Source organism: Ahaetulla prasina, chromosome 13 (assembly GCF_028640845.1).
Source record: "Ahaetulla prasina isolate Xishuangbanna chromosome 13, ASM2864084v1, whole genome shotgun sequence".
In the NCBI taxonomy this organism is placed as follows: Eukaryota; Metazoa; Chordata; class Lepidosauria; order Squamata; family Colubridae; genus Ahaetulla; species Ahaetulla prasina.
In genome coordinates, this window is record NC_080551.1 from 25,288,673 (window position 1) to 25,315,822 (window position 27,150).

Sequence of the window (27,150 nt, forward strand, 5' to 3'; positions counted from 1 at the left end):
CAACCAGCTGTCAATATGAAAAAAATATGAAAAAAAATAAATATAGATCAGAGGGTCTCCAACCTTAGTAATTTTAAGGCTTGTGGACTTAAACTCCCAGAGTTCCTCAGCCAGCTTTGTTCTTCACCTCTAGGAGTTGAAGTCCACAAACCTTAAAGTTACTAAGGTTGGAGACCCTCTGATATAGAGCAAAGCCACCCGGACCTTTTTTTTCCCGGCGGAACCTTCCTCCTCGGAGCGCGCGTTGCCGGGCGGACCCGTTTGGGAGTCGGACGCGCCGAAGAGGCGCCCTAGAAGCATGGCGGGCCTCGCTGCGGCGCCGTCTCCACGGCAGCGGCTGGACACGTGCTTGGAGCTTCTGAGCGCCGCCGCGGGTCGCCCCGAGCAGTTCCTCAGGTAGAGACGGGCTAAGAGGCGGGTTCGGGCGGGGATCGGTCTCCCCCGAAGGGTTGCACTACAACGCCCATCGCTCCCAGCCGCTTGGGGCTGAACCGGGTCCGCGTAAGGAGAGCCTCCTCCGGCCAAGCCCCCGCCGCGTCCCCCGCCTTGCTGTAGCCTCTGGCCGCCGGGTGGGAATCTGTCGGGTGCAGCCCAGAGGGCGCCCGGTTGGGGAAGGAGGGGCGCCTTTTCCCCGGGGATTCCAGGGAGGGTCCCAGAGAAGAGTCGCCCCTCTTCCTTCCTTCCTTCCTTCCTTCCTTCCTTGTGTTGTTTGTCTCATCCCCACGGCTGCTGGCTTTCTATACTGGGAACCTGGTTTGCAATAAAATGATAGTAATATCATGATTGATTAAGCTAGTTTGCAGCCCAACTCTCAATGGCTGAACGGCTCACAAGAAATAAATTACAGAGCAATCAATGAAACATTAACAATAATGTTTGTGCTGCCCAAATCTCACTGGCTCTGAGCAGCTTGCAACAGTCAAATTAACAATAAAGCCGATAAAACTTCATCATAATAATGGTGACTTATGAAGCTTGTATGTCACCTGGCTCCCAAAACTACCTTGGCGGCTTGCAACAAACTACAATAAAACCAGTAAAAACAAAATAATAATGGTTTATTAAACTCGTTTGCTGTGCAATTTTCAATGAGTCTCTGACTCATAGCCATCAAAAGAAATTACAATAAAGTCAATAAAACTTAGTGATGATTTATGAAACTTGTATGCCACCTGATTCTCAACAACTTTGGGTGATTCGCCAAAAAAAAAATAAAACCTACCAGGGCGCCAATAAAATATCTAAAAAGTTTTTTTTTTTTTTTGTTTACATTTATACCCCGCCCTTCTCCAAAGACTCAGGGCGGCTTACAATGTATAAGGCAATAGTCTCATTCTATTTGTATATTGTATAAAGATAAAAGTTGGTTTGTGCCACGAAATGAGGCCATGGAGGGTCAGCCAGGCTTAAAGAAGGCGCAAATCTCATTTGGCGTGAGGCCTGTAACTTCTTTATTTATTTATTTATTTATTATTCAAATTTGTATACCGCCCTATCTCCCGAAGGACTCAGGGCGGTTCACAGGCACATAAAACATTATATATACAATTAAAATAACTATTAAAAAACTTATTCTAATGCCAAATGTTAAAAATATAAATACAAATCTTAAAACCAATTTAAAACCCCTATAAATTTAAAATCTAAGCCAGTCCTGCACAGATGAATAAATGTGTCTTTGCCTTCCAGTGTCCAGGACAACCTTGCCACTGACTTCGTTGCCTTGACCAAAGCGCTCTACGATTTTCATCACGCCCTCCGAGGAGAAACCGTGGCTGGAAGCCCATTAGAACAGCTGGTGGTTGAGAACTTCGATGAGGAGCAGATCTGGCAACAGCTGGAGCTCCAGAACCATGCCGTCCTGGGGTTCTTGAAGAAAGCGGTTGCGAGAAACGTGGAGGACGAGGGGAAGGGGCTGCTTTCCCTTCTCCCAGACATGGAGGAGGAGGAGGAGGAGGAAGCAGAAGATGGTGAGGAGGACATGGATGCGGAGGACCAAGCGGGGAAGGAACCCAGCAGCAGTCACAGTGAAGAGGAAGAAGAGCTTGACCAGAAGAGAAGCAATTCGGAAGCCTCCAAAAATGGACTTTTCAGCGATGAGGATTCTGAGCTGGACTTTGATATCGATAAGTTAGAGCAGCAAACCCAAAAATCAAAGAGCATGAGGAAAAAGACGGGGACAGGCTCCCTGGTGGACGACAGATTTTTCAAACTCTCAGAGATGGAGGCCGCATTGGAGGCGGAGGAGAAAGAAGGAAACAGAGATAATGACAGCGATGGAATAGATTATTTCGAAGAAATTTTCTCTGAAGATGATGATGAGGAGGAGGAGGAGGAGGAGTTTGGAGCAATGAAGAAGAAGGTAAGCACTTGGGAGAAAATATTGTATTTTTATATGGTAAATTTAGTCTGCTCTTAAAGGTGATATTATTTTGAGATCCTTTGAGGCAGGCCAAGAAAAAACTAGATTTCAAAACTATTTTCCAGATCAACTTAGAATAGCTGACTGGGAAATTCTGGAAATTGAAGTCCACAGACATTGCTGCAGACAGAATATTTATCAAATTTGTACAATTATTGTAAAGTTCTGCTTTGTTTACATGCATCCTTTGAAAGAAAGGGGACTTTGAAACTCCTACAGCAAAACTCTGCAGATATATCCCACGTATTTTGAGAAGAACAGTTCTTTTAGTCATTCTCATTCCAGTGTGTTAAATATTCACTGTCCATCAACTTCTCTTTTCTTCTTCCTCAGGCAATTAAAAGTGCTCGCGATCTTAAATATAAAGATTACTTTGATCCTGTGGATGAGAGCAGCGATCCCCTAGATGAAAAGGAAGACAACCAAAATAGCCAGAGTGGAGAAGGTGGAGAAGAAGAGGAGGAAGAGGAAGAAGGCAGTGCTGAGAGTGCTCCTGAGTATGTGGCTGATCTCTAAAGGCACAGTTCTATTTTAATAAGGAATTATGAAATATTTAATACATCTATAATGCAAACTTTGTATTGCATTATAACTCCAGTAACGAGTATATTCAGTCATAGCCAGTTGGTGTGGTGGTTCAATTGCTGGCCTAGAAACCAGGAGACTGAATTCTAGTCCCACCTTAGCCACGGAAGCCAGCTAGATGACTTTGAGCCAATCACCAGGAATCTGTGAGTTCTAGTCCTGCCTTAGGCGCCAGTTGTGTGACTGAGCCAATCAGCAGGGGACAGTGAGTTCTAGTCCCATCATCTTAGGCGTGAAAGTCAATGGGTGACTTTGGGCAAATCACTCTTATCTCACCCCAGTGCACCTCGCAGGATTATTGTGGAGAAAATAGGAAGAGGAAGGTGTATTAGGTATGTTCCCTGGCTTGAGTTACTAATAAAGTAATAAAGGCATGATAAAAATGCAATAAATAAAAATATATGCCTAATGAATTTTTTTTTATCCCATGGTTGAATAGGAGCGCTGAGGACATGGCTGAAATGAGAGAGACCGGACGTGGGAAAAGCAAAGACCCTTCGAAAAGAGTGACTTTCTCTTTGCCCTTCGACAGCGACGTAGAAGAAGAAACGGAGCCATTCCAGGAAAAATCTAACAAGCCTCCCGAAATGAAATCGTCCTTCGAGAAAAGGCAGGAAAAGGTGAACTTGCGCCTCGCACTAGGCCTAAATCCATTGGCGCTGTTATCTGAAAGGATCTTTATAAATACGGAATCTTCAGGCCGGAAGTAGAAAAAAAACGCAGAGAACAAGAGACGGCTTAAAACCTTTGTGCCTTGGGAATTAAAGTTTGCTCGTTTTCTCCTTACAGATGAGCGAAAAAATAAAATCCCTCGAAGAGGAGCTGCTGAAGGAGAAGCCGTGGCAACTGAAAGGCGAAATTGTGGGGCAGAAGAGACCAGAGAACAGCCTCTTGGAGGAGATGCTGCTGTTTGACCATGCGGTCCGAATGGGTAACCCTTGAACTCAGCACAGAGACGCTTTCTCTTAAAAGTTCCGGGGAAGAAATGCTCCTTAGCATTTATGTACTGGTTTCTTTGATGTCTATCTCTCCTTTATTAATCATACAAATAACTTCACAGTGGTGAACGTTTCCAACCCACCTTCCTCCTCTTATTTTCCTCACAGCAAAAACCCTGTGAGGCGGGTTGGGCTGAGAGAGAGTGATTGGCGCAAAGTCACCCATTGACTTTCATGCCTAAAGGGGGACTAGAACTCACCGTCTCCTGGTGATTAGTTCAAAGTTACCCAACTGGGTTTCATAGCTAAGGCAGGACTAGAACTCACAATTTCCCTTCTTTCTAGGCCACCCACCTGAACTGAACTGGTTCTTATAGCTAGGAAAGCTAGTTTGCACATGGCCAAGGTGACTCCATCATCTGGTTATTTTTAGAAAGGATATTGTTAAATCTCACTGGGAGTTTTGTGGGTTTGTGTGTTCTCAGCTCCTATGGTCACAGAAGAAACGACACTCGAGCTGGAAGAAATTATCAAGAGAAGGATAAAAGATCAGGTGAGTAAAAATTATTGATCTTTCTCTCATTTATGCTGCTTGAGAGAGGAATCTGTCCATTAGGCCACCATAGCTGCTCCCTGGTTGATGCTGGTTTGCTGTTCTTCGTGTTGTCTGGTTTGTGGGTATCCGTCCTTGAGGCGGTGGAGAAGATGGTTTTTCTGTTTTATAAGAATCCTTAAGAGTCTGTTGCTGTGGAATTTTTCTAAGGAAGCACTCTGGTGCTTCAGGGTTAAAAGGTTGCTAAGTTTTCATTATTCTGGCGTGGCTTTTTTAAAAAAAAAAAACTCTTTACATCGTACAGATTTGTGTTCTTAACTCCTGCAATTTTGTCAGCTAATTTTATGGCTTACTACAGAGAAAGAATTGCATTAAGGCGAAACTAACCCAAAGTGAGATGTTTATTACTACCTGCGGCAAGCATTGCTCTGGAGTTTCTTTTAAAACACATACACAAGAAACCCCCGACGTACCATGTTAACATTTTGTGTTCTAGGCTTGGGACGATGTTGTCCGTAAAGAAAAACCGAAAGACGACCCATTTGAGTATAAGAAGCGTTTGACTCTGGATCAGGAGAAGAGCAAATTGAGTCTGGCTGAAATTTACGAGCAGGAATATTTGAAACTGAACCAGGTGTGTTAGTGTCTATTACTGAAATTTAGGATGCGCCTCTGCCGAAGCAGTTTGGTTATTTCTACTTGAAGACCCAGGAATTGGTGGTTGTGTGAATACCGTGTTTCCCTGAAAATAAGACCCTGTCTTATATTTTTTTGAACCCCAAAATAAAAGCTTGGCCTTATTTTGGGGGACGTCTTATTATTTTGGTACGTATGGACAAGATGGGGCTCCTCTTGCCGTCTTACCTGATTTCCAGGTCTGTGTTTAAATATTTTCTGGGGGAGGCTTATTTTAGCGCACGAGCTTAAAAGCCCGATTGGGTTTATTATCAGGAGACGTCTTATTTTGGGGGACGTCTTATTATTTTGGTACGTATGGACAAGATGGGGCTCCTCTTGCCGTCTTACCTGATTTCCAGGTCTGTGTTTAAATATTTTCTGGGGGAGGCTTATTTTAGCGCACGAGCTTAAAAGCCCGATTGGGTTTATTATCAGGAGACGTCTTATTTTTGGGGAAAAAGGGTAAGTAGGGGGAAAAAAGAATTGCAAGTCAGTTGCTAATTCTTAAGTGGACTTTACTGATTTGCTTTTGTTTTCTTATTCTGCTTGAATTATGTGTTAGGATTGGACATGGTTACAATATGATGGTTAAGAAAAACACAATATGGAAATATCCGACGTTTTTGAGAAATACTTCAGCAGCGCTCAAGTGTAACCTGGGTTGATACAGATCAAAAAGTTTCTCAGACCCTGTGTTATACCCAGATATTTAATTTCTTGGCATTCAGCAGTAAAATACTACAAAGCATTTTATAAAAGAAACCAAACCTTATATTTTATATTTTATATGAGATTAAAAATGAAGATACCTTATATCCTGCCATATTTTTTAAAAAATAGGAATTGCTCTCCTTAATCCCACGTTGTGTTAATGCAGAAAAAAACGGAAGAGGAAGAAAAACCTGAGCATGTCGAAATAAAGAAAATGATGGATTCCCTCTTCGTCAAACTGGATGCCCTCTCCAACTTCCACTTCATGCCGAAACCAGTAAGTACGGTGTCCCTGCAGACTTGCGGGGAGCAAGTATTTTATGAATAAAAGTTCAAAGTTTTGAGTGTTGAGAATACTTAGTCTCCTTAGCAGACTTTTAAAGTCCATATCTGTGTTTCTTAACCTTGGCAACTTTAAGATGGGCGGGATTCCAACTCCCAGAGTTCCCCAGCCAGCAGGGGGAAATTGAAGCCTCCCCATCTTAAAGTCGCCACAGTTGAGAAACATTGTTCTGTATGTTTTGATGTCTCTGTAGGATGATGAGTAGAGATGAAATGCAGCTTTTAGGCATTTTACCCGCTCAATTACACCTCATTTATTTTTAGGGCTGCAATGGTTGAATGGTGTATATACATCGTGCCTCTTTTTGGTTTTTTTCCCTGTAGCCTGTGCCGGAAGTTAAAATCGTCTCCAATCTCCCAGCGATCACCATGGAGGAGGTCGCTCCAGTGCATGTTAGCGATGCTGCCCTTCTGGCCCCTGAAGAAGTCAAGGTGTGGCATTGAGATTTCCTGCTCTCCATCACTAGTTGATCCCATGCGTGGGAAACTGGTTCCATGCCAGGTTGGGGTGAAGTCAGAGGGAGCTCATGTAGTTGATTTGACCCACGCATCCACCGCTGCTTTTCTTAACGCCGCCGTTGCCTGCTTTGCCTAAAGTAAAACGATGTTATTTCAGTGGGTCTTGAGGTCGGCGGGATAATTCCAGCGAACAGCTCCAAAGAGAAAGCAACATTTCTTGGGTTGTGGAGATGTTAGTGGTGGGCCTGGGTTGGGTGTCATGGAGATTTCTGAGTTCCCTGCTAAGATTTGTGGGATCAAAATGGGTTTGTTTGGGTTTTTTTTTGTTTTTGCCAAAACACTTCATTCGCTTGGATTTTAGGAGAAGAACAAAGGGGGTGATGTGAAAACCGACGCCGAGAAGACCCCCACGGACAAGAAACGGGATCGTAGGAAGAAGAAGCTGATGAAACGCATGAAGCTGAAGGAGAAGGAGAGGAGGCAGAAACTCCTGGAGAGTAAATCGGAACCCAGCGCCAAGCTCAGCAAAAAAGCCTCAGAGGCCCAGCTGAAAAAGCTGACCAAGGAAAGAGGCACCTCCTTGCTTAAGGTACGGTTAAGGAAATGGGGCTGAAGACCCCCAGATCCCAAAGCTTGTCTGTCCGATGCCTTGACCATGAGAGCACCTTCAGTTTCTATAATATTGGCTGGCCGTGAGCTGGTGGGCTGTTTCCTACACCGGGGGGGGGGGAATGATCCAAAATCCCAAGATTTTCAGGGCTGTTCCAGACCACAGCAGAGGGAAGGGAAATCCAGATGTGGGGGTGGGGGAGGACTTCATCATTTCAGATCCTCTGGATGATCTTGGATCAGATTCCCATCTATTCTCTTTCCTATCAAACGACAGGCTTGGTTGGAGAGAGACGACTGTAACAGAGCCTGCCCCTTACAGTCATATGCTCTGACGGTCATAAATCAAGTTGCTCACGCAACCCACTTGAGGCCATGACCTCTTTTGTGGCGGTTGTTAAACGAATGCCAAGGCTGTTGAGCAAACCCATTGTTCACTGTCGTGCGGTTTTCCCCCAAAAAATGGGAAGCAGCATCTGGCATTTTGACAAAACTGTCATAAAATGCGGTCACGTGATTGCTGGTTTCAGCCCCCAAAGTGCGGTCATATGACCGCCTGGGAGGGGGGAAACCACCGGGACTGGGTTGTAATTCCCATTTTCCAAGTAGGTTGTAACGTCAATCAGTCACTAAGTAATCAGTCGTAAGTCAAAGACAACTGATTGAGCAGCGCTGCAAATATAATTTTAAAAAGATAACGGCACAATTTCTGGAAACATTTGAGTAGCACCGACTTTCTCCCTGCCCCCCGTTAGAAACACACAAACGCACAAACACACACGCGCACTGCTTTCATCCTCTGTCCTCATTAGCATGTGCGAAGCATAAATGTGTAGATCTGGCCAAGTCCTTCAAGGGCGGGGGCTGCGGGGGGGAGGGACGCTGGGCTGCTGGAAAGATTTGTGTTGCTTAACACAATGGCTTCCAATGCTCTTTTGTCACCGTCACCATACAAACGGGCTTTTTCTCCCGAAAGCTTTGTGTGGCTCGGCCTGCTCCTTTCCCATTTATTGAAAGGGTCCGTTTTATTTAAAGGATAAGTGTGTTTCCACTCGGCTCACTTCAGTTACGCGCAATAAAACGCTTCTCCTTCGCAGGATGACGGCCGAGACAAAGCTTTGAAGTCCTCCAAGGCTTTCTTTTCTCAGCTACAAGATCAAGTGAAAATGCAAATTAAGGAGGCGAAGAAAAGCCAGAAGAGACCAAAGAAGCGGGAACTCTCTGCCCAGAAGCTAAAGCTATGATAAATTATGCATGCCCTGCATAAGGCTTGGATTTTTTTATTATTTTCTTAATTTAAAACTCTGCTTTGAATTAAACTCTGTTGATAGGCATACAAATATCCCCTTTTCTCTCGAAGTCACTGCTGTAGCCATCCGGTACAGTCGCATTTAAAACTGCCCTAATGCCTTTCTTTGGCCACAGCCTGCGGTCACTTCTGACCCCTTGGGATTCCAAGCATTTTTCAGTCCAAGGGACGAAAGGATTAGGGGTGACGAGGTCCTGTTGATTCTCGGCAATAACAGAAGGGATTCATTTTTTATTTTGTATTTATCTCTCAGGCTTCCCTTTGATCTTCCTCCCAATCAGCCAACTGTGAATTTTTCCAACAGCGTTCTAGTTCCTTTTTCCTGCCTTCTGTTGTGAACCACTTGTAAAAATGCCAGTACTGACTGGAGACACACTTTGATGTCAATCTTTGAAATGATTCAGGTGGTTTTTAAGCTCGGACAGAATTAATATTAAATTTGGTGGATAAATTCTGTGTCGGTTCAGGGGTTACAATGGAAGACTTAATAAGATCTTCATCTATTCTCCGTTCCACACTTCTCATTGCATTTGTTTGGAATCTGTAAAATACCTTCTGGGATTTGATATATTTGTTCCTTGGCCAAGAGGAATCGTAAGAAAATGGTTTAGGGGAGGGGTCGGCAACCTTGAAACACTCAGAAAAGCCATTTGGACCCGTTTCCCACAGAAAAGAAAACACCGGGACCCACAAAACCCTTCCCGCGCCTGACTATTTTCTGAGTGGCCACAGAACTGGCATATGTAGTTAAACATTCTGTTTTCTTCTAAAATCTCTCTCTCTCTCTCTCTCTCTCTCTCTCTCTCTCTCTCTCTCTCTCTTTTTTGTGGATTTATCCATGGTTGGCCTACCTGGTGTTGAAAAGCTCAATAAATCATGTGCCGGTGGGTATCGCACATCGGCGGTTGTGATGCATATTTTGAGTGACGGAGCCGCAGCAGAGGGATGAAAGAGCCACATGCGGCTCGAGAGCCACGGGTTGCTGCCCCTGGTGTAGGGTTTCCTGCTTGGACAGGGGGGTTGGACTAGAAGATCTTCAAGGTTCCTTCCACCTCTGTTACTGTTACCTATAACTCCGTTAGTCTGTACTTTGTAAAGCGTCTTATTGTTTTTTCATGAGCTTGAATTCCTCCTAATTGCCCCTAGGACAATGGGTGGCTACTATATTTCAAAGCGTAGCGTGGTGTATATTAAAAACAATCCTTTTGTAGAAACTTAAGTTTTAAGAAGAGACCTTTCATGCTTGTCTGGTTAAAGTAGCTCCGTTTTCTCATCTTAAGAAGCATTAAAAGCAAGCAAGATAGCTCGGGAATCTTGATCACTATTCAAGATGCTTATTCAGTTTGGAAAATTACCTTTCAGGCGTATCGTTTGCTACAATTATCCCTTTTAAGCTGAAAAGAAGTTGCACGCCTTAACGCCTTCCAGCAGAGTGGGGGAAGAGAGTCTATCAAAAGATGTCATTTAGTACCTGAAATGAACAGTATTGGTTTAGTAAGGCATTAAATACTTTTTTTCTTTCTTTCTCTGGCTGCATAATGGTATGTCTTTGGGTGGGGGGGAAATCTGTCGAAGGCAATTAAAGTCAGGCGGAATCTGGATTTGAATTGCTTTCCAATTTTGGGCTAAAAGCAAGCAGCAGCATTTACAGCGAAATAGGGAGGAAAGGAAACGTACGGCTGCTGTCTTTAAAAGTGGAAAAGCCCGTCTAATTGATGGAGTGTAAGATTGTGTCAGCTAGCGGAAGAAGCAGGGGATAAAAATTAGGGAAGTGGTGGGATTTTCTTGCACAGATAAAAGTTTGTGTGCTGCCAACGGAGCCATCAAATGCTCTCCAAAGGGCTGTGTAGGAACATTGCATTTGTTCCAAAATCTTGCTTACAGACCTGGCAGTTAGATGCTTCTGGGGTATTCAGCAAAGAGTTTAAAATCAAAATTGCTTTCAGATTCTGTCTTAAATACAAAAGGTGAATCTACCCTTCCTGGGACTTGTGGGGAAGGATGGGACTGGGCAAAGCGGAGATGAAGGAGGTGGTGGGGAGTCCTTACAGGAGGAGGGGGCAAGGGGACAAGACTTTTGACTGCCAGTCACCAGGAGTTAAGCCTCACTTGGGGGCATTGTTCCCTTTTCAAAGATGCTAAAAGCTCAAAAGGTTTCTGCAGGCAGTTAACCTGTGGAACTCACTGCCAAAGGATAAGGTAATAACCTGGTTTGTAGGAACTACAGCAACTTGGCCACTTTTAAGATGAGTGGACTTCAACTCCCATCATTCCCCAATCATCATGCATCTTGTTCATCCATCTAAAAGCATGCTGGTTAGGGGATGCTGGGAGTTGAAGCCCACCTAAAGTTTCCAATTTGAAAAACACTGAACTGGAGTGCTTTGCAGGTAGAGATTGCAAAATAAGCATGCAAAGATTTTTTATTTTTTTTTATTTTTTTTAATTTGAATTTATATCCTGCCCTTCTCCGAAGACTCAGGGCGGCTTACACTATGTTAAGCAATAGTCTTCATCCATTTGTATATTATATACAAAGTCAGCTTATTGCCCCCAACAATCTGGGTCCTCATTTTACCTACCTTATAAAGGATGGAAGGCTGAGTCAACCTTGGGCCTGGTGGGATTGAGTAGTTTATGCACCCAGGACAAAAACTAGATGCATTTCAGAAAAAAAGAGCTACTTTTATTGAAATTGGAAGGGTTGGAGTCTAGAAATAGGAAGAAAACAAGGCTCAAGAAAATTTGCAGCCGTAATTTCTGGCTTCCGATCGACCGCTCCGGCATCGATCTTGCATGGCTGGATCTGGGATGGATTGCAACGGCCTGACGGGGAGATGGAACCTTGTGCAGGCAAAGAGGCTTCCCCGGCACGCGGGAACTTATCGCACCGCGCATGCGCAGCCCGTGAGCCACTGCAAGTTTTTTTGAATGAATTTATCGCTCAGCCGAGCCCGGGTCTCGTTTTTATTGCATTCTTCTGCCCTCCCCTCCCGGCATTGCTACCTCGCGCTGCTTTTTCACCCGGGACGCCTTTTGCACCAACACCGTTTTTATTATTATTTTTGCACAATGCAATAGAGATCCCAGGATGGAGCAGCAGGTACTGCGGACTAGAGGCATGGAAAGGAGGAAGTGTTTAAACTGCTCATTCTGAACTCGCACCGCTGCCTCAGCGGCTTATAGCTTCGCTTCGCCTTTGCCTCTCTGGTGGGCTTTGGGGTCCAGCTCCGAGTGATGGACAATCCCATTTTCAATATTTAGTGTAAAATGAAAGCTTGGGAAATGTCACCCGCTGCTGAGATCCGAGCGGTGCAAACTGAGATGGCAGCAGCCCTTCAGCTGCCGAGAGCATCGCTCCGCGATATTTTGTGCCTAGGCAGAATTGTCGTTCTCAGCTGCAGCGTTTTAATGCGGTTGGAAAACTTTTCTGCCTGTGTTAGCATCTTATAATTGGGCGTTAGGGAAGACGGAGCACAAAGGTATTATTGCTATTAGAAGTGGCTGTTATGTGAAGAAAAGGGGAAAGACAAATATATAAATGTAGATGAATAAAAGAATACGGACAGGTATACATGTGGGTGATAAAGGAAAAGATAGAGACAAATATGTAAAGCTAGCTAGATGATAAATGATAGATAGATAGATAGATAGATAGATAGATAGATAGATAGATAGATAGATAGGATAGACAGACAGACATATGATAGAGATAGATAGATAGAGATGATAAAAATGTGTAGGAATGGAATATATCTAAACTCTGTCCAGAGTCTATGAGAGTTGGGAGGCATTCAGGTTTATTATGGTTGTTAGTATATGCATAATCTACAATTAGATTCACAAGGAAGAGTGAAACCATTATTTGTGATACCTGCAGGGACTACTAAACCCTTGAAACCCAGTGCTGTCACTCTTAATTATACGGGGTGCTGAAGTCTTTTCTTGTTAAATCAACAAACCTGGACAAGTTCAAGTTCTCCATGAAATTGAACTTGAAAGCAGATCTAGAAGAAATCGAGGCTTAACGCCTCACCTCTCTACTAACATTTTTTTTATCCGGATCCTTATCACTGCATAAGTGACAAATGAAGGAGCCTAGGAAGGTCAATGCATGAAATTCTTTGGCCCTTTTTAAAATGCTAGCTCTCTGCTTTTCACAAAGGGGAAATATAGTCATTACTCTTTGATTTCTTTCTGCAAAATGTTAACATGGCTCCTGCTCTTTTTTCCTCCTCTTCAGACAAGAGAGAACGTACAGCGAGTGGGATCAGAGGGGATTTTGTCGTGAAACAAGGCTGTGAAAAGGCAGCCCTTCTGTTTTCACCATGCTTTAGGGTCCTGCAATGGCAGAAGATGGGCCTCTGGATAAGAAAAGACCCAGGAGAAAGTTGTCCCTCTGTAAGAGCAATAAAAAAACTGCAAGAAAAAATGGCAAAGAGGGGCTGTCTTCAACCCCAAGCTCTTCTTCCATTATGTCCCTTTTTAACAATGCTCCCCCCGCCAGAATTCCCTGCCCCTTGTGTGGCCAGACGATACCAAGGTACAGAATCAACCAGCATATGGACGAAGAATGCAAAAATAATCAGAGCGAGGACAAGGTGAATGTGATTGGCTTCGCATCGGCTGTCACCCCTGAGCCGTCAGCTGAAACTGGACCTGTGGGTTCGAGTCCGTATTTTGCAGCTAAGCTCTCGACTCCAGAGAAGAACTGCAAAGGAGGCAATCTGGAAACGAAAGGAGGGTCGGGAGAACAGACGAGTCCTTATTTCAAGAAAGTTGGCAATGTAGCCCTGCTTGAGGATCAACCTAGAGTTGGTGTCATTAAAAATATCTCCCTGGGTACCCTGTCGACCAGATTGTCCAGGAAGTGGCGTGGTCGCAACAGGGATGGGTTGACTCAAGTTGGACAACCTTCTCCAACTCAAGTTGGCATCGCAGAGCAGAAGCCCAACCAGAAACCTTGGGGTGAAGATTCCCTGAAGGAGAACCAGTTGTCCCTGTCAAGATTCAGATGGACAACTGGAGCTCTGAATAAGGAGTGTGATATCACAAGTTTGGGACAAGAAGATGACTCGAGATCTCTCTGTGATGGCCTAGATGATTCTGCTCTGGTATCACTCAGCTGCAGAGAACTTGGGCTGTCAAGAAAAGGCCATCCGCAAGTAAGTCACCCCCAGAAGAATCAAGATGTTCACCAATTGGGAATATCTTCAGTAGTTGAGGAGGAAGGGTTGACAGCAACTTATCCTAGAGAAGAGCCATCCAAGCTGGATTCCCAGAGTTTATCCTCTAACAAGCCAGATCCAACGCTAGAAGAAGACCATCACCATGAGATGCAAAAGTTCTCCAGTTCCCCAGAAGATGCAACGGAACGGCTTTCTATGGAAGACGAGGCAGGGGCCAGAACTGAAGTCGAGGATGAAGTATGTTTGGCAACTCTGGAAAAAGCCAGTTTTCCACATTCAAGTGGGGATGTTGGGCCTGGTCTGGATTCATCTGGGCACCCCTATTATCTCCAAAATTTTCTCATGGTCCTGGAGGCTGTGCTGGAGAACGAAGATGACCGGAGATTGTTCAGTGAGGAAGATTTGGAGGTCATTGCTCGGTTCTACAAGCTTTCAGGTAACTTTAATTTGCAATTGGCTTAATGACCAGGGGATTCGCTTAATGACTGTGGTGACAGGCTTCACACACATAGTAAAAAACAGATATAAAATCAAATTGGGTCATGTGGTGACTTGATTTATGAGCAGAATTATTTATGACAAAAATTCTGGATTCAATTGCGGTCATAAGTCAAGGACTACCTGTAAGTGTATTTAAGATTCTGCATTTAGACGGTAAACCATTGCATTTGTCCAGCAAGTCTCACTACTTATTGTTAAATTGCTTGACACATTGGAAATGTTGGTTCAGCCGAACTTCCTGAGCGAGATTCTCTGGCAAAAGGTCCATTGTTTCCCCAGAACTTCCACGCAATGCCACTTTTTCAAACATCTTTGTAAAAACATATTTTCTTCTCTCTCACGTTACAATTCCATTGCAGCCAGCGGACAGAAACTCTACGTTCGGCTTTTCCAGCGTAAATTGGCCTGGATAAAGACGAATAAAATAGAATATGCAGAGATCAGCTCAGATCTTTCATCGGTTATCCAAGAGCTTGTCGAAGCAGGATTCCTGCAGTCTGGTAGGTCCAGTAATCAGGTGGGTGCAAAGCCATTTGGGTCCATTAATTAGAGACTTCCCTATTGGTCCGAGAGAGCTCGAGGCTTCTAAATCAGTGACCCAGAGTTCTTTGTGGGGGCTGAGAATGGCATTTAATAAGAATGGAATGGAATTGGAATAGGAATAGAGCTGAAAGGGACCTTGGAGGTCTTCTAGTCCAGCCCCCTGCTCAAGCAGGAGACCCTATACCATTTCAGATAAGTGTCTGTCTCTTCTTAAAAATCTCCAGTAATGGGGCACTAGTGATTTCTGGTGGCAAGCTGTTCCACTGATTAATTGACCTCACTGTTAGGAAGTTTCTCCTTAATTTTCATCCCCAATGGTTGTCAATTTTTTTCCCTCTTCGCAGAAGCCGAACTGCAAAACCTGTCAGAAGTCCTTGACTTACTTGCTGCCCCTGAATTGAAAACTTTAGCAAAAGCATTTCACTTGAAAAACCCAACTTCTCCCAAGCAGCAACTTCTGGATGATTTCCTCCGGTTGGCAAGACAGCGCTCCATCTTTGGCACATGCCAAGCTGGGATTGGCAGTGTCATTCTCAAGAGGTAAAACATTCAAGGCCCGGAACAAAGAGCAGAAGTCTGCATCAGAACAGAAACAGAACAGAATCACAGAGTTGGAAGGGACCTTGGAGGTCTTCTAGTCCAACCCCCTGCTCAGGCAGGAAACCTTACACCACTTCAGACAAATGGCTGTCCAATCTCTTCTTAAAGACCTCCAGTATTCACAACTTCTGGAGGCAAGTTGTTCCCCTGGTTAATTGTTCTGTCAGGAAATTTCTCCTTAGTTCTAGGTTGCTTCTCTCCTTGATTAGCTTCCACCCATATCAGGAATAATCTGATTCCACCCATGGAGCAGGGAGTTCATTTTGTGTTCATTAAAGATGGCAGAATCAGCTGTCTTGATATGTCGTTAGGATTCCCCCCCCCTTTTAATTCTGTTGATAGGACAGAATTATAAGGCAGAAAGAACAGATGCTCAGTTTTTGGTTTTTTTTTTTAAAAAATGGAATTGCTGGAGCTTTTGTGAATGGCAGCCCACATTTTCCTCCAGGGAAGGCATATTTCTTTCCTCCATCCTTAACCTAGTTTTTTTTTTTTTTTCAGCAGAGAGTTGCTTCCCAGTCCTGCTTTTTTTAATAATGCACATTTTGAATGCCATGCTAATTCTGAGCGGCGGGATTTATCTTGATGGATGCGCGGGTAATTGGGAGGCAGATCTTGACGCTTCAGCTGCGAGGCTGTCTTGAAATGACATCGCTCAGATGAAAAGAAGAATTTTAAGGAGGGATTTTGGAGAGAGGTTTTTTGGTTTTTTTTTAAAAGGAAGGATGCTTGGAGGATCAAAGGGGAGAATGGGAAAAGAGAAATGTCATTCTAGAGCAGGGGTCTCCAGCCTTGGCAACTTTAAGCCTGAAGGACTTCAACTCCCAGAATTCTCCCAGCCAGCTTTCAATTCTGGGAGTTGAAGTCCAGGCTTAAAGTTGCCAAGGTTGGAGACCCCTGTTCTAGAGGAAAGCTGTTCTCAATCATTCCAGAGGGACTTTGGGGGAGAATTTTGGTCAGGTCTCTGATCTGATCCTCTCCTATCCTTTGGGGGTGGGGCGGGGGAGATTATGTAGCAGAAGATGGGAAATTTTTGCACAACCGATCCTCTACGTACAATTGGTACCGTCTGAACAGACAGCGTAAAACTAGCTTAATGATGCTTTAAAATTGGTTGTAAGATCAAGTTCAGTCATGCGATGATTTAACGTAATTCTGCAACGATGGAAATTCCAGCCCCAGATTTTGGTTGTAAGTTGAAGACAGTCAAGTAGAGTTTAACAGTTGCCATTTCTGCAGCTGATTTGAGAGAATGTGACCAGCAATATTTTGCAACTGCACCAACTTACGACGTAAATTCCACTTTCGATTGTGGTGGTAACTTGAGATCTTACAAGAAATAGTATAGATACCTATGACTGCACTAATTTATGAAGAAAATTCCAGTCCCTCAGTCATAGGCCAAGGACTGTCAGAAGAATTGCACGGTTGCTACTTCTGCAGCTGGGTGGAGAGAATGCAGTTATTGATAGCATATAATATAGTTATTATATACCGCTTTACAGTGCTTTTACAGCCCTCTCTAAGCAGCTTACAGAGTCAGCCTCTTGCCCCCAGCAGTTTGGGTCCTCATTTTACCCACCTCGGAAGGATGGAAGGCTGAGTCAACCTGGAGCCTGGTGAGATTCAAACTGCCAAATTGCAGGCAGCCGGCAGGCAGCAGAAGTAGCTTGCAGTACTGGGCTCTAACCACTGTGCCACCGTGGCTCATACCTACAGTTGCACCAACTTAGGACAGATATTGCATTCCTGATTGTGGTTGTAAAACAGGGATTAGTCGCACGGTTGCTATTTCTGCAGCTGGGCGTAGAGGATTCTAGCACCGATTCCTTCTCTTCCTCCCCGGTTTCCAGGGCTAAAGTTCTTGTGGGGAAATGCATCAAGGTTTGTCGAGAGCCCCGGGCTGTTTTTTCCCACGTACTGCTGCTCTTCTCCCTGACGGATCCTATGGAGGAGGAAGAAGCCGGAAGTGGCGGCCAAAGACAACTTTCTACGGTGCTCATGGTCAACATGGGCCGGACCGTCTTCCCCACTTACACCGTCAACAGGAAAATGCCAATATTTCAAGATCGGGATGATTTCCTTAGGTAAGAAAGAAAATTAATCTAGGTTTGTCTATGGAGATTCTCATTCAACCGGGTCATGGCTCTCCCAAAGGTGCTTTTTCTGTTCAAAAGGCCAAACTGGACTTTGTCTTTCTCTTAAAGATGTTTCGCTTCTCGTCCAAGAAGCTTCTTCAATTCTGACTGGGTTCTAGGTTTTAATCTGGGTGTTCTAGGTTACTCTTGTTTCTTCCTGACATGGATTTTACTTTTTTCCACTGAGAAGTTCCTGTCAATATATTTTCATCCTCTTCTTTTTGTGTGCGGAACCATCCTCTAAGAAAATGAACTTCCTGGCCTATATGACATTAGGCACAAACACACACGCACTCACACTGTGTCCTGACTACACACAATCCTTTTTGAAGGCCCACAAGATAAATTTTCTTTTAAGGGGCTCATAGTATTGAACTTTTTTTTTTAAAAAATGAGCTTGTTATTGGTCATTCTTGCTTCCAATTATGTGCCAGCGAAACATTTATAAGTAGTCCTTGGTTACTGACTGCCCTGTTTAGCGACCAAAATTATGATGGTGTTGAAGTGATCAGTTCTTGGACTGATGACTGCCGTGATGTCCTTGCGGTGATGTGATCAAAATTGGGGTTTTGGACAACTGTTGCACGTTGATGACAGTCTAAGCTTCACAAGTCGGCTTCCAACCAGCAGAGTCAGTGGGGAAGCTGTCGGGAAGTCGTAAGTTGCAATCCTGTCACGTTGCTCTTAACCCATGTGATTCACTTAATGTCCGTGGTGGAAGTGAGGTTGTAAGTGTCGCGGTCATGTGCTGTCTCACTTAACAACTGCATCTTTTAGCAATGGAATTGCAGGTCCCAATTGAGGTCATTAACTGAGGACTGCCTCTTCCCGTAGTATTACTTATGATAGGATAAGGCGGGGAAGCAGTCATCTTCGGTATGAGTTGCAACGACCAATTTTAATTTCTCCATAGGTACGCTGCCGCTGCGCACATCTCTCATGACATTTCTGTGGCAATGACGGGCGGGAACTGGGAAGAGGCGCGCTGCCTGTACGAGGCCGCGAAAGCATCTTGGCAGGAGCTCAAAGGACACCCTTCCCTCAGGTGTGTGGATGGAGGGTGGAAAGATTCCCACTGTAGTGGGACATGGGAATGGATGGGAGGGAAGAGATGCTGCCTAAGGAAGAATCCAATAAGAGAGGACGTAGCCCCAAGCTGTATAACGGGAAGAGAAAGAAGCTCAAAAGAGGAACCTCCCTAACTTCTCAGCCTGTAAAAGGGACAGCAGGAGATTGGTACTATCAGAGTTGCAAGACTGATGTCAGCCTTCTCATGAGCAACGTGGTGGCCTAGTGGTGAAGACACTCGCCTCCCACTCGAAAGGTTGAGAGTTCAATCCTAGGTCGTGGCAGATGTTTCTCAGGGTGCACAGAAAAGATATTTGCTGTGAACTCCGCATAGGCGTTGGGAAGGGCATCTGGCAAGTAAACGCTGGGCTCCATTCCGCTGCCTCGACTTTACCCCATTTAAGGGATTGCAGGGTCATAAAAGGAGAGTTTTTATTTCAGCCTTCTCACCTAGAAAGACAGGAAACACAACCAGATGAGCCAGCTCTATTTTATTGTAAGGCTATCTTGACAGAATCTTGGAAGGCTGATAGAAAGGAGAGATGATGGAAAGAAGGAATTTTGACGAGAGAGAGAGAGAGTGTATAAAGTATACTTTATGTACTTATAACTGTTTCTAAGATAAAAATCCACTCCCCCCCCATCTTTTCCATATCTTTAATATATATACAGTATATATATATATATGGCCCTGAGATTTGGTGTGCAATCAGCCATGATCTGGCAAAGAAGATTGACCCCCATGTTTTTTCTTGCAGCCATCACCGAGCCCTCCCCGAATACCTGCGGCGTTTCACAGTGGGATGGTTGTACACACGGATCCTGTCGCAGGGGGTAGAGATCCTGCAGAGGCTTCGCATGTTCCAGGTAATAGATCTTTTCAAAAGAACTGCATCTTCTTGTTATCCCGAGGGCTTCGTGTAGATCGCCGGGTGGCCTCCTGTCCAAGGAGCGACTAGCTGTGAACTTGGTTTCCTGAGCCAGCCCATAGTGAACCATTGGCTTGCTTAACGAGAGAGCCATTCGCTTTATGACCAGGCATCATTTTAGCATTCACTTAAAAACCTCTGCCAAAAAGCTCACAAAATCAGCTTGGTCACCTAATTGATTTGTTTTACGACCATTAAAACTGTGATGGGCAGGCTCCACTATGGTCATAAACCAAGGACTACCTGTAGCGTCAATCTTTTTTTTTTTTTCTCAACAGCATATAAAGCATTTTGATAACTTCTCACCATCTGGAGATGCGCGGGGTGGTTCGTGGCCAAGAAACCCTTTAAAGGTCTCCCGCAATCTTCCACCTCCTTCACATCCTCTGCAAGCTATTAATGTTGGTCTATTTTTAAGCTTTGCTCTTTCCCCACTGCTATTTTTAATGCTTGGCGTTTCCACGTCTTCACAAGCATCTCCAAGAATTGTCCTTCTGTTCTCCTGCTTTCTGCACGACAGCCTTGCCTTGTCCTTTAATCTCTCCATAACGGCCAGGTGTTGCATGGCCACATCCATTGCTGAGTCAGGAGGCTGGCCACGATGCTGGAGTCTTGCCAGCCAGCTGGGCTTGTCCTTCTGCAACCTTCTCATGAGCTTCTCTGTCCCCTGGATAGGAGGCAGTGGAGCAGTTGCAAGAACTTCTGGCTCAGGAGGACTATTGCGTGGACAGGCGAGGACAGTGGTGGGAGCGTCTAGCTCTGAACTTACACCAGCACTTGAAAGACACCGAGAAGGTAATGTGTCTGGTGTGTGTTGTGACCCAGGCCCAAGTAGGTAGTGGGAAATTCAGTCAGTGTAAAAACAAACAAATTTTATCTGAACAGCTGAGAATTACTTCATTCTCAGTGTAGTTCAACTAAACTAAAGCAAATTCCTCCCAACACAAATTCCTCAGTCCTATCACCAACCTTGGTCCAATTAGGCAAACTGCCAAAGACCTTTCTTGGCAAAAATTCAGAAGACACTGATATGAAACAAATGCAACAAGACAAAGCTATCAGCGTTGTTTTCCGACAAAGAGTCCAAACGCCGTTGCTGGTCTTTTAAGCGTTGGAGGCTCTGGAGTCCACACATCACTCCCAAATGGCCCTGGCCCCACCTCTGCCTCCGATGCAGAGCCCTCATCCGGGCCTTCCCCAGCCTCCAGGACTGGCCCACGCTCTTCCTCAGCTTCATCGCTGTCTGACTTCGTTGCCAGCTCCGCAGGCTGCTAGTGGACCACAATAGTGTGGTCTTCATGGAGTTATGGTGTCCTGGTGGACCAGGATGGGTTTCTCCACTGTTGTTCTTGCCAACAGCGTTCTTGTAGAAGGCCTTCTCCTTCTTCTGCGTAAGGCTCTTTTTGTCTGGTAGTTGAGGAAATGACCCATCTCTCTGCAATGTTAATCATCTCTCTACAATGTCTGGTTGGCTGCTAGGCTGTTGCGTCCATCCGGAAAGGCCTCCTGGATCCCTTCCTTCGCCCAGGCCACCAGCTGGGTCTCTCCCAGAGAGTCCAAAGGATGAAAGACACCCCATCCTGCCAGAAGTTCAAGCACCTTCTTCTCGAACTGCCTCTGCTTTCTGTGGATGATGTTACCCATGTAAGTACTCAACTTACAACTGTAACTGAGCCTGGAATTACAGTCTTCAGGCGTTGTGGCCGTGGTGAAATCTAAATTTCCTTCCTACCGGTTCTGTGGGCGTGGCTTGGTGGGTGTGGCTTGGTGGGGGTCATGTGACTGGGTAGGCGTGGCTATGTGACTGGGGGGGGGATCAAAAGACAGGAACTCACTAACAATGTCCTGCTGGAGCAGGGTTGGACTAGATGACCTCCAGGTCCCTTCCAGCCCTGGATTATCCACTGAAGCTGCGTCTAGTGCCAGGTTTGTAGTCCTTCCTTCTTTCCTTCCTTCCTTTCTTTCCAGCTTTTTTACCTTTTAAAAAATGCTTTTAAAAGTTAAAAAAAAAAGCCTCTGACAATCAGGTACCTCAGCCGGGATCGTCAGAGCTTTGCTTTAACTTTAAAAACATTTTTTTTACAACCTCTTCAGCTGAAGAGGTTGTTTAAAAAATGCTTTTAAAAGTTAAAAAAAAAGGCTCTGATGATCCTGTGGCTCAGCTGGGCATTGGGTGGGGGGGCACCGGTAGACTTTTGCTACCGGTTCTCCAAACCACCCGCCACCAGTGCTACTGGATTGGCCGATCTGGTCCGAACTGGGAGCATTTCACCCCTGCATTGTGGTCATTAGCGGGCTCACATGTGAGCAGACCTGGTTTTTGTTTGCGATGGTCATTAAGCAAACGCTCTTCTTGTTAAGTGAATCAGTTTTACCCATGGAGAATTTTTGTCAGAAAACTGAAAATCGATGCAGCAAAAAATGTCAAAAATCATGATTAAGGGACTATGTAAACAGCCGAAACCTGGTTGCCAAGCACCCTAAATGTCATGTGGCTGCATGGGTGGCCTTCATAACTTTGAAATCAGATTGTAAGTATTGGGGGGGGGGTGTCCGTTGTAACTTTGGCCACTAAGCAACTGGTCATAAGTTGAGGGCTATCTGTAGCTGCTGTGCTCCCTACCCTGAGGAAATTTCTCTTTGGAGAAATGGGGGTGTTTTGTAGGCCCCAGTTTAAAAGACCTTGATTAATGCTGTAGGTCCAGAGACGAGCTAACCATGATAGTGAAGGACTGGAGTCCAAGTTCTACAAGGAATGGTCTAGGGGTGAAATCCAGCAGGTTCTGACAGGTTCTGGAGAACCGTTAGCGGAAATTTTGAGCAGTTTGGAGAACCGGCAAATGCCACCTCTTGCCAGCCCCAGAGTGGGGAGGGAATGGAGATTTTGCAATATCCTTCCCCTGCCATGCCCACCAAGCCACACCATGCCACGCCTTCAGAACCGGTAGTAAAAATATTTAGATTTCACCACTGGAATGTCCCAAATGTTTGTCAATAAACTTCACCCGCTGGGACCACTGCCTACCCCACTCTTTCCACTCCAGGGTTACGCTGGTTGAGGAAACATCTGGAGAACTTGCGGTGGGCGAAGGCGTCCCTGGGCTTGCTTGATCCCTTAACCAGGATTCTTCCTTGACCCAGGTTACCATCAAAGGAAAACTCTGCCCACAGACCGGGATGGGCAAATCCGTGTTTATCCTGGAGAATCAAGTGGAGGGACCGGAACTTTTGACGGTGGTCTGCTCCGTTGAGGAACTGGCCTTGGCCCACTACAAGCAAGAGGGCTTCGATCAAGGTAAACTTCTTCCAGGCCTCCAGCTGTTTTCCTTTTTTCCATTTTGTTTCGCTTGGTGGCACCACAGGCAGAATAAGGAAGGGTCTCTGCTGGTTCCTGCTTATAGGAAGCTCACAAGGGTAAAAAAATATATATATGACTTTTCTGATTAATTTCTCCAACTACTGCTTTGGTGTAGCAGTGCAGGGGGCTGGGCTGGAGGAGGAGGAGAGTTCTAGTTCTCCCTTAGTGAAAGGGCCTGTGAGAAGGACCTTGGGAGCAGGAGGAATAACAGATTTGGAGGTCTTCAGGTCCAACTCTGCTCATGCAGGAGACTCTATTCCGTTCTGGACAAATGGTTGTCCCATCTCTTCTTAAAAACTCTGGTGAGAAGAGCTAGACTTGACAAAGCTGGCAAGTTTTAGGTCAAGGTGGAACGCAATGTTGGTGTTGTGTCTTGCCTGCTCTCACAGCAGCCGGGGCCTTCTTATCTGCTCCCGAACACGGAAGAATGTATGCCTCCCGGCCCCAGTCCTGGCTCCATGCCCAGACAAGCTGAAGAGGAGGGGGCACCTCCCGGTCCCAGCCCTGGCTCCATGCCCAAGCAGGCTGCAGAGGAGGGAGCATCTCCTGGCCCCAGCCCTGGCTCCATGCCCAGGCAAACGGAGCAGCTAGACCCCTCCCCCTCCTCCACAGCATGTGAGCCTGAGGAAAGTTTATTTCCAACAGCTGCTGATTGGAGTGACCCTCGCATCAGAAGACTGGATAGGCGGAGGCAACAGAAGGAAGGGAAGGGCAGGCCTTAATGAATGCTGAGTCATGGAGCCACACCCCATGGCCTATATAAAGGATCTGCTTTCTGGCAGTCTCTGAGTCAGGCAAAGTCGAACTTATCTTGCTGAAGTCACTTTCTGGTCTCCTGCCTGCTCTGAGGACTTTGCTAGGACTTTGGGCAGAGCTGCAGAGGCAAGCCTGATTCGGATTTCCCTGACCCGGCCGTCAGCGGAGGAGTGGGACACGACAGTTGGGATGGGATGATGCCAAGTGGGGCTGAATTGTTTTGCCTTGGCATGTAAAAATCCTCCGAAATGTTTCTTGTGACTTCCACTGGGCTGTTCCTCAGGCATCCATGGCGAAGGGTCCACCTTCACCACCCTCTACGGGCTCCTGATGTGGGACATCCTTTTCATGGATGGCATCCCCGATGTCTTCAGGAACTCATACCAGGTAAGCTTTGTGTTCGGAATGGGTAAAGAGAGAGATTAGTTGCAGCTCAGGGTTGAATGGTGGGGTCTGAGCTTGGCGGTTTTCTTGCAGACATCTCAACACCCTACTAGGTGATATCTTCAGTGCCGGAAGGTGGTGGGGTAGAGGAGGAGAGGAAGAGGACTGTGGGGTCCTTGGTGCTCTCTGAGCTTGGTTATTTTCTTGTAGACGTTTCATTACCCAAGTAGGTAACAACTTCAGTTCTAGAAGGAATGGGGTTTGCTCTCCTTCCAGCACTGATGATGTTACCTTGTGCGGTAATGAAACGTCTTCAAGAAAACCGCTAAGCTCGAAGAGCTCCACCAAGGACCACAGTTCAACCCTGAGCTACAAATACTCCCTTCTATCAAAAGATTCTTCTTATATCTTTTTATGTGTGGGAGTTTTAAATGGAATTATCCACCTCATTCCAAGGCTTTTCCCCTGGACCTGTTCACAAGCAGTTTTTACAAGAACCGCCAGTCAGCCGTGGAGGCAAGGTTGCAGTCGGTGCACGAGGCGTCGACGGAGACCCTCCAGCAGTGGGTGGGCGAAGTGTGGGGCGCCCAGAAGGACAAAGCGTCGGCGCTGATCAGCTGGGACCTCTTCTCTTCCCTCCAGCAAGCCCAGGTGAGTGGGAGGGAAGAGCTCCTCCGCAGAGGTTGTGCTTTGCTGACACCCAAAGTCCCAGGTTCCCTCCTGGCATCTCCAGAGGTGGTTAGAAAACCACCCAAGGTTCTGGAAACTTTGGAGCCCTGCCAGGGGTGAAATGCTCCCGGTTCGGACCAGATCGCCCGATCCGGTAGCGATGGCAGCGGGTGGTTTGGAGAACCCGTAGCAAAAATCCCTGCTCCTCCCCAGGCCCAGCTGAGGTGTGCGATCATCAGAGGGTTTTTTTTTTTTACTTTTAAAAGCATTTTTTCTTTGGCTTTTAAAAATAATTTAGAAAAAGCCTCTGATGATCGCGCGGTTCAGCTGGGATCGTCAGAGCCTTTTAAAAGCATCATTTCCGGCTGAACTGGTTGTAGAAAAAATGCTTTTAAAAGTAAAAAAAAAAAAGTTAGCCACGTCCACCCAGTCACATTAACCCCCCCACCAAGCCACGCCCACAGAGCCAGTAGTAACAAATTTTAGGTTTCACCACTGAGCCCTGCTGCCAAAAAGGGCAATTCTGGGAGTTGGAAGTCCATCTATCTTAAAGTCGCTGAGATAACTAAGCGGTCCTTTGCGTTCCAGCAAGGAAGGTACATTAAAAGAAATAAACATTAGAAGAAATAAAATAAAGAGCAGCTTTATTACTAAGTAGCCTTGTAAGTTTCTTGAAGGGGCTTCTTGGAAACTTCTCAGCTACCTTCAGGACCGGAGGAGGAGGAGGAGGAGGGAAGCCAACAGCATGCAGATCAGATGTACTTTTGCAAAGCAGGCGGAACAGATCGCCTGGCTTTTCAGAGCAAAGCCCAGGAACAGAACAAGAGTCCCACATGTCGCTTTGCTGGAAATGATGGTCTTCCCAAGGTTTTTTCTAAAAAGCCCCCCCCCCCTTGTTTTGCAGCACCTGGTCTGCTGCTTAGGAGGCCCTTTCCTGAGTGGAGTTTGCCGGCGACTCTCCCAGGATCTACGCCATTGTAGGGGGGGCCTCCCCGATCTTGTCGTCTGGAGGATGGAAGACCGGCAATTTAAGGTACCTCCCCAGATTTATTTTCTTATTTATTTAGGTTAGGAAAATGCTATTGCCGCTCACTGGCACCAGGCGACTCACGGCGGCTTACATGGATATAAAAACCATATAAAAAGAAGAAAATAATAAATTAATAAAATAATATCTCTCCCCCCGCCCCAATCCCTGGCGACAACACACTTTCATACAAACCATTGAATGGGGCTGACCCAGGGGTGAAATGCTCCCGGTTTGGACTGGATCGGTAGCAAAAATTCCTGCCCCCCCCACCCATGCCCCCTTAATCGCCCAGTCGCCTGCTTGCCACTTCTTTTAAAAACTGCTTTTAAAAGTTAAAAAAAAAAAAGGCTCTGATGATCACAGCTGAGCTGCCTGATCCTTGGAGCCTTTTTTTTTTTTTTTACTTTTAAAAGAATTTTTTTACCTCTTCTGCTGAAAATGCTTTTGAAAGGAAAAAAAAATTGTGTGCCACAGCTGATCACCCCCCTGCGTGCTGTTCTACTTACCCCCATGCCTCCTTGCATTTGGTGCGTGGTGCGCGCTGCGCATGCAACAGGAATGCGCACCCAGCGAACCGGTAGTCAACTGTTTCAGATTTCACCCCTGGGCTGACCCGCCTGGGGGTTGAAGGGAGGAGTCCCCTCGGGAAACGTTTATCAGGAGCCAGAGGTGGGGAAAGAGTTCACACTTGGAAAGGCTACTCATAAATCAAAAGCTACCCATAGTCCTCAACCTACGACGAGATGCTTAGCGACGGTTCAAAGTCCCAGCAGACCTCCCCGGAGGTTACTTAGGACTTGGGTCCAAAGTTATAATGGCTGCGTTCCCACCCCATTTCACGGGGGTCACATGACTGCATTTCAGGGCCTCAGCAACTGCCCACTTTTACGGCTGTTTGCAGTGTTGTGCAGCCGCAGTTTTGCGATATTTTTTTATTTTTTTTGTGGGGGGGGGGAAAGGCTTTACTAAAGAGAAGGCACCACTTTGCTCGTTCAAATTCTGGAATGATAATTTGCACTCTCTCTTTGCCTCTTCCCCAATCTGGCGCTTCAGCTGGTGGAAGTCAAGGGTCCCGGCGATCGCCTTTCGCACAAGCAGACGGTGTGGCTGGATGAGCTGCAGAAGTTGGGCGCGTCGGTCGAAGTTTGTCACGTGGAGGCAGTCGGGTCTAAAAGTCAGCGCCTTGGATGAAGGAAGGGGGGTTTCTCCCCCCACTCCCCCCCCCCCCCGTGGGGGTCTGGGATCCAGTGTAATAAAATCTTCTGATACGGCAATGGGTTTCCTTTGGCGCTTCTTTTGAATCTGCTTCGGCTTCGCTTCGAATTTTCCATCTGTGCTAGCACTGAAGACACACTTCAGGCTAAGTTTTTGGAAGTGGA

General features: G+C 45.8%; 2 protein-coding genes across 3 annotated transcripts; both read left to right on the forward strand.

The window, feature by feature from the left end:
- Positions 1-237: 237 nt before the first annotated feature.
- MPHOSPH10 (M-phase phosphoprotein 10) lies at positions 238-8,639 on the forward strand. The gene is made up of 11 exons (XM_058155869.1): positions 238-396; positions 1,690-2,362; positions 2,756-2,919; positions 3,447-3,627; positions 3,797-3,938; positions 4,431-4,498; positions 4,995-5,132; positions 6,054-6,164; positions 6,554-6,661; positions 7,050-7,277; positions 8,395-8,639. The coding sequence occupies exons 1-11, from the start codon at positions 299-301 to the stop codon at positions 8,539-8,541; spliced, it is 2,058 nt and encodes a 685-aa protein (XP_058011852.1). The 5' UTR covers positions 238-298; the 3' UTR covers positions 8,542-8,639.
- A 557-nt stretch (positions 8,640-9,196) lies between these two features.
- Positions 9,197-27,062, forward strand: FAN1 (FANCD2 and FANCI associated nuclease 1). 2 transcript variants are annotated; one of them, XM_058155866.1, is made up of 14 exons: positions 9,197-10,100; positions 12,850-14,231; positions 14,656-14,796; positions 15,184-15,379; positions 17,293-17,526; positions 18,491-18,622; positions 19,404-19,512; positions 20,250-20,369; positions 21,054-21,218; positions 22,716-22,869; positions 23,972-24,075; positions 24,529-24,723; positions 25,646-25,774; positions 26,825-27,062. In XM_058155866.1, the coding sequence occupies exons 2-14, from the start codon at positions 12,953-12,955 to the stop codon at positions 26,960-26,962; spliced, it is 3,096 nt and encodes a 1,031-aa protein (XP_058011849.1). In that variant the 5' UTR covers positions 9,197-10,100; positions 12,850-12,952; the 3' UTR covers positions 26,963-27,062. The 2 variants fall into 2 exon arrangements, with proteins under 2 accessions (XP_058011849.1, XP_058011848.1); XM_058155865.1 differs by lacking the exon at positions 9,197-10,100 and adding an exon at positions 10,390-11,709.
- Positions 27,063-27,150: the final 88 nt, after the last annotated feature.

Coding starts and splice junctions, on each gene's coding strand:
- MPHOSPH10 (XM_058155869.1), top strand. CDS start 299: ATGGCGGGCCTCGCTGCGGCGCCGTCTCCACGGCAGCGGCTGGACACG. Junction 2,363..2,755: donor TTGGAGCAATGAAGAAGAAG/GTAAGCACTTGG, acceptor CTTCTTCCTCAG/GCAATTAAAAGTGCTCGCGA. Junction 2,920..3,446: donor AGTGCTGAGAGTGCTCCTGA/GTATGTGGCTGA, acceptor ATGGTTGAATAG/GAGCGCTGAGGACATGGCTG.
- FAN1 (XM_058155866.1), top strand. CDS start 12,953: ATGGCAGAAGATGGGCCTCTGGATAAGAAAAGACCCAGGAGAAAGTTG. Junction 24,724..25,645: donor CTTCCCTCCAGCAAGCCCAG/GTGAGTGGGAGG, acceptor CTTGTTTTGCAG/CACCTGGTCTGCTGCTTAGG. Junction 25,775..26,824: donor TGGAAGACCGGCAATTTAAG/GTACCTCCCCAG, acceptor CTGGCGCTTCAG/CTGGTGGAAGTCAAGGGTCC.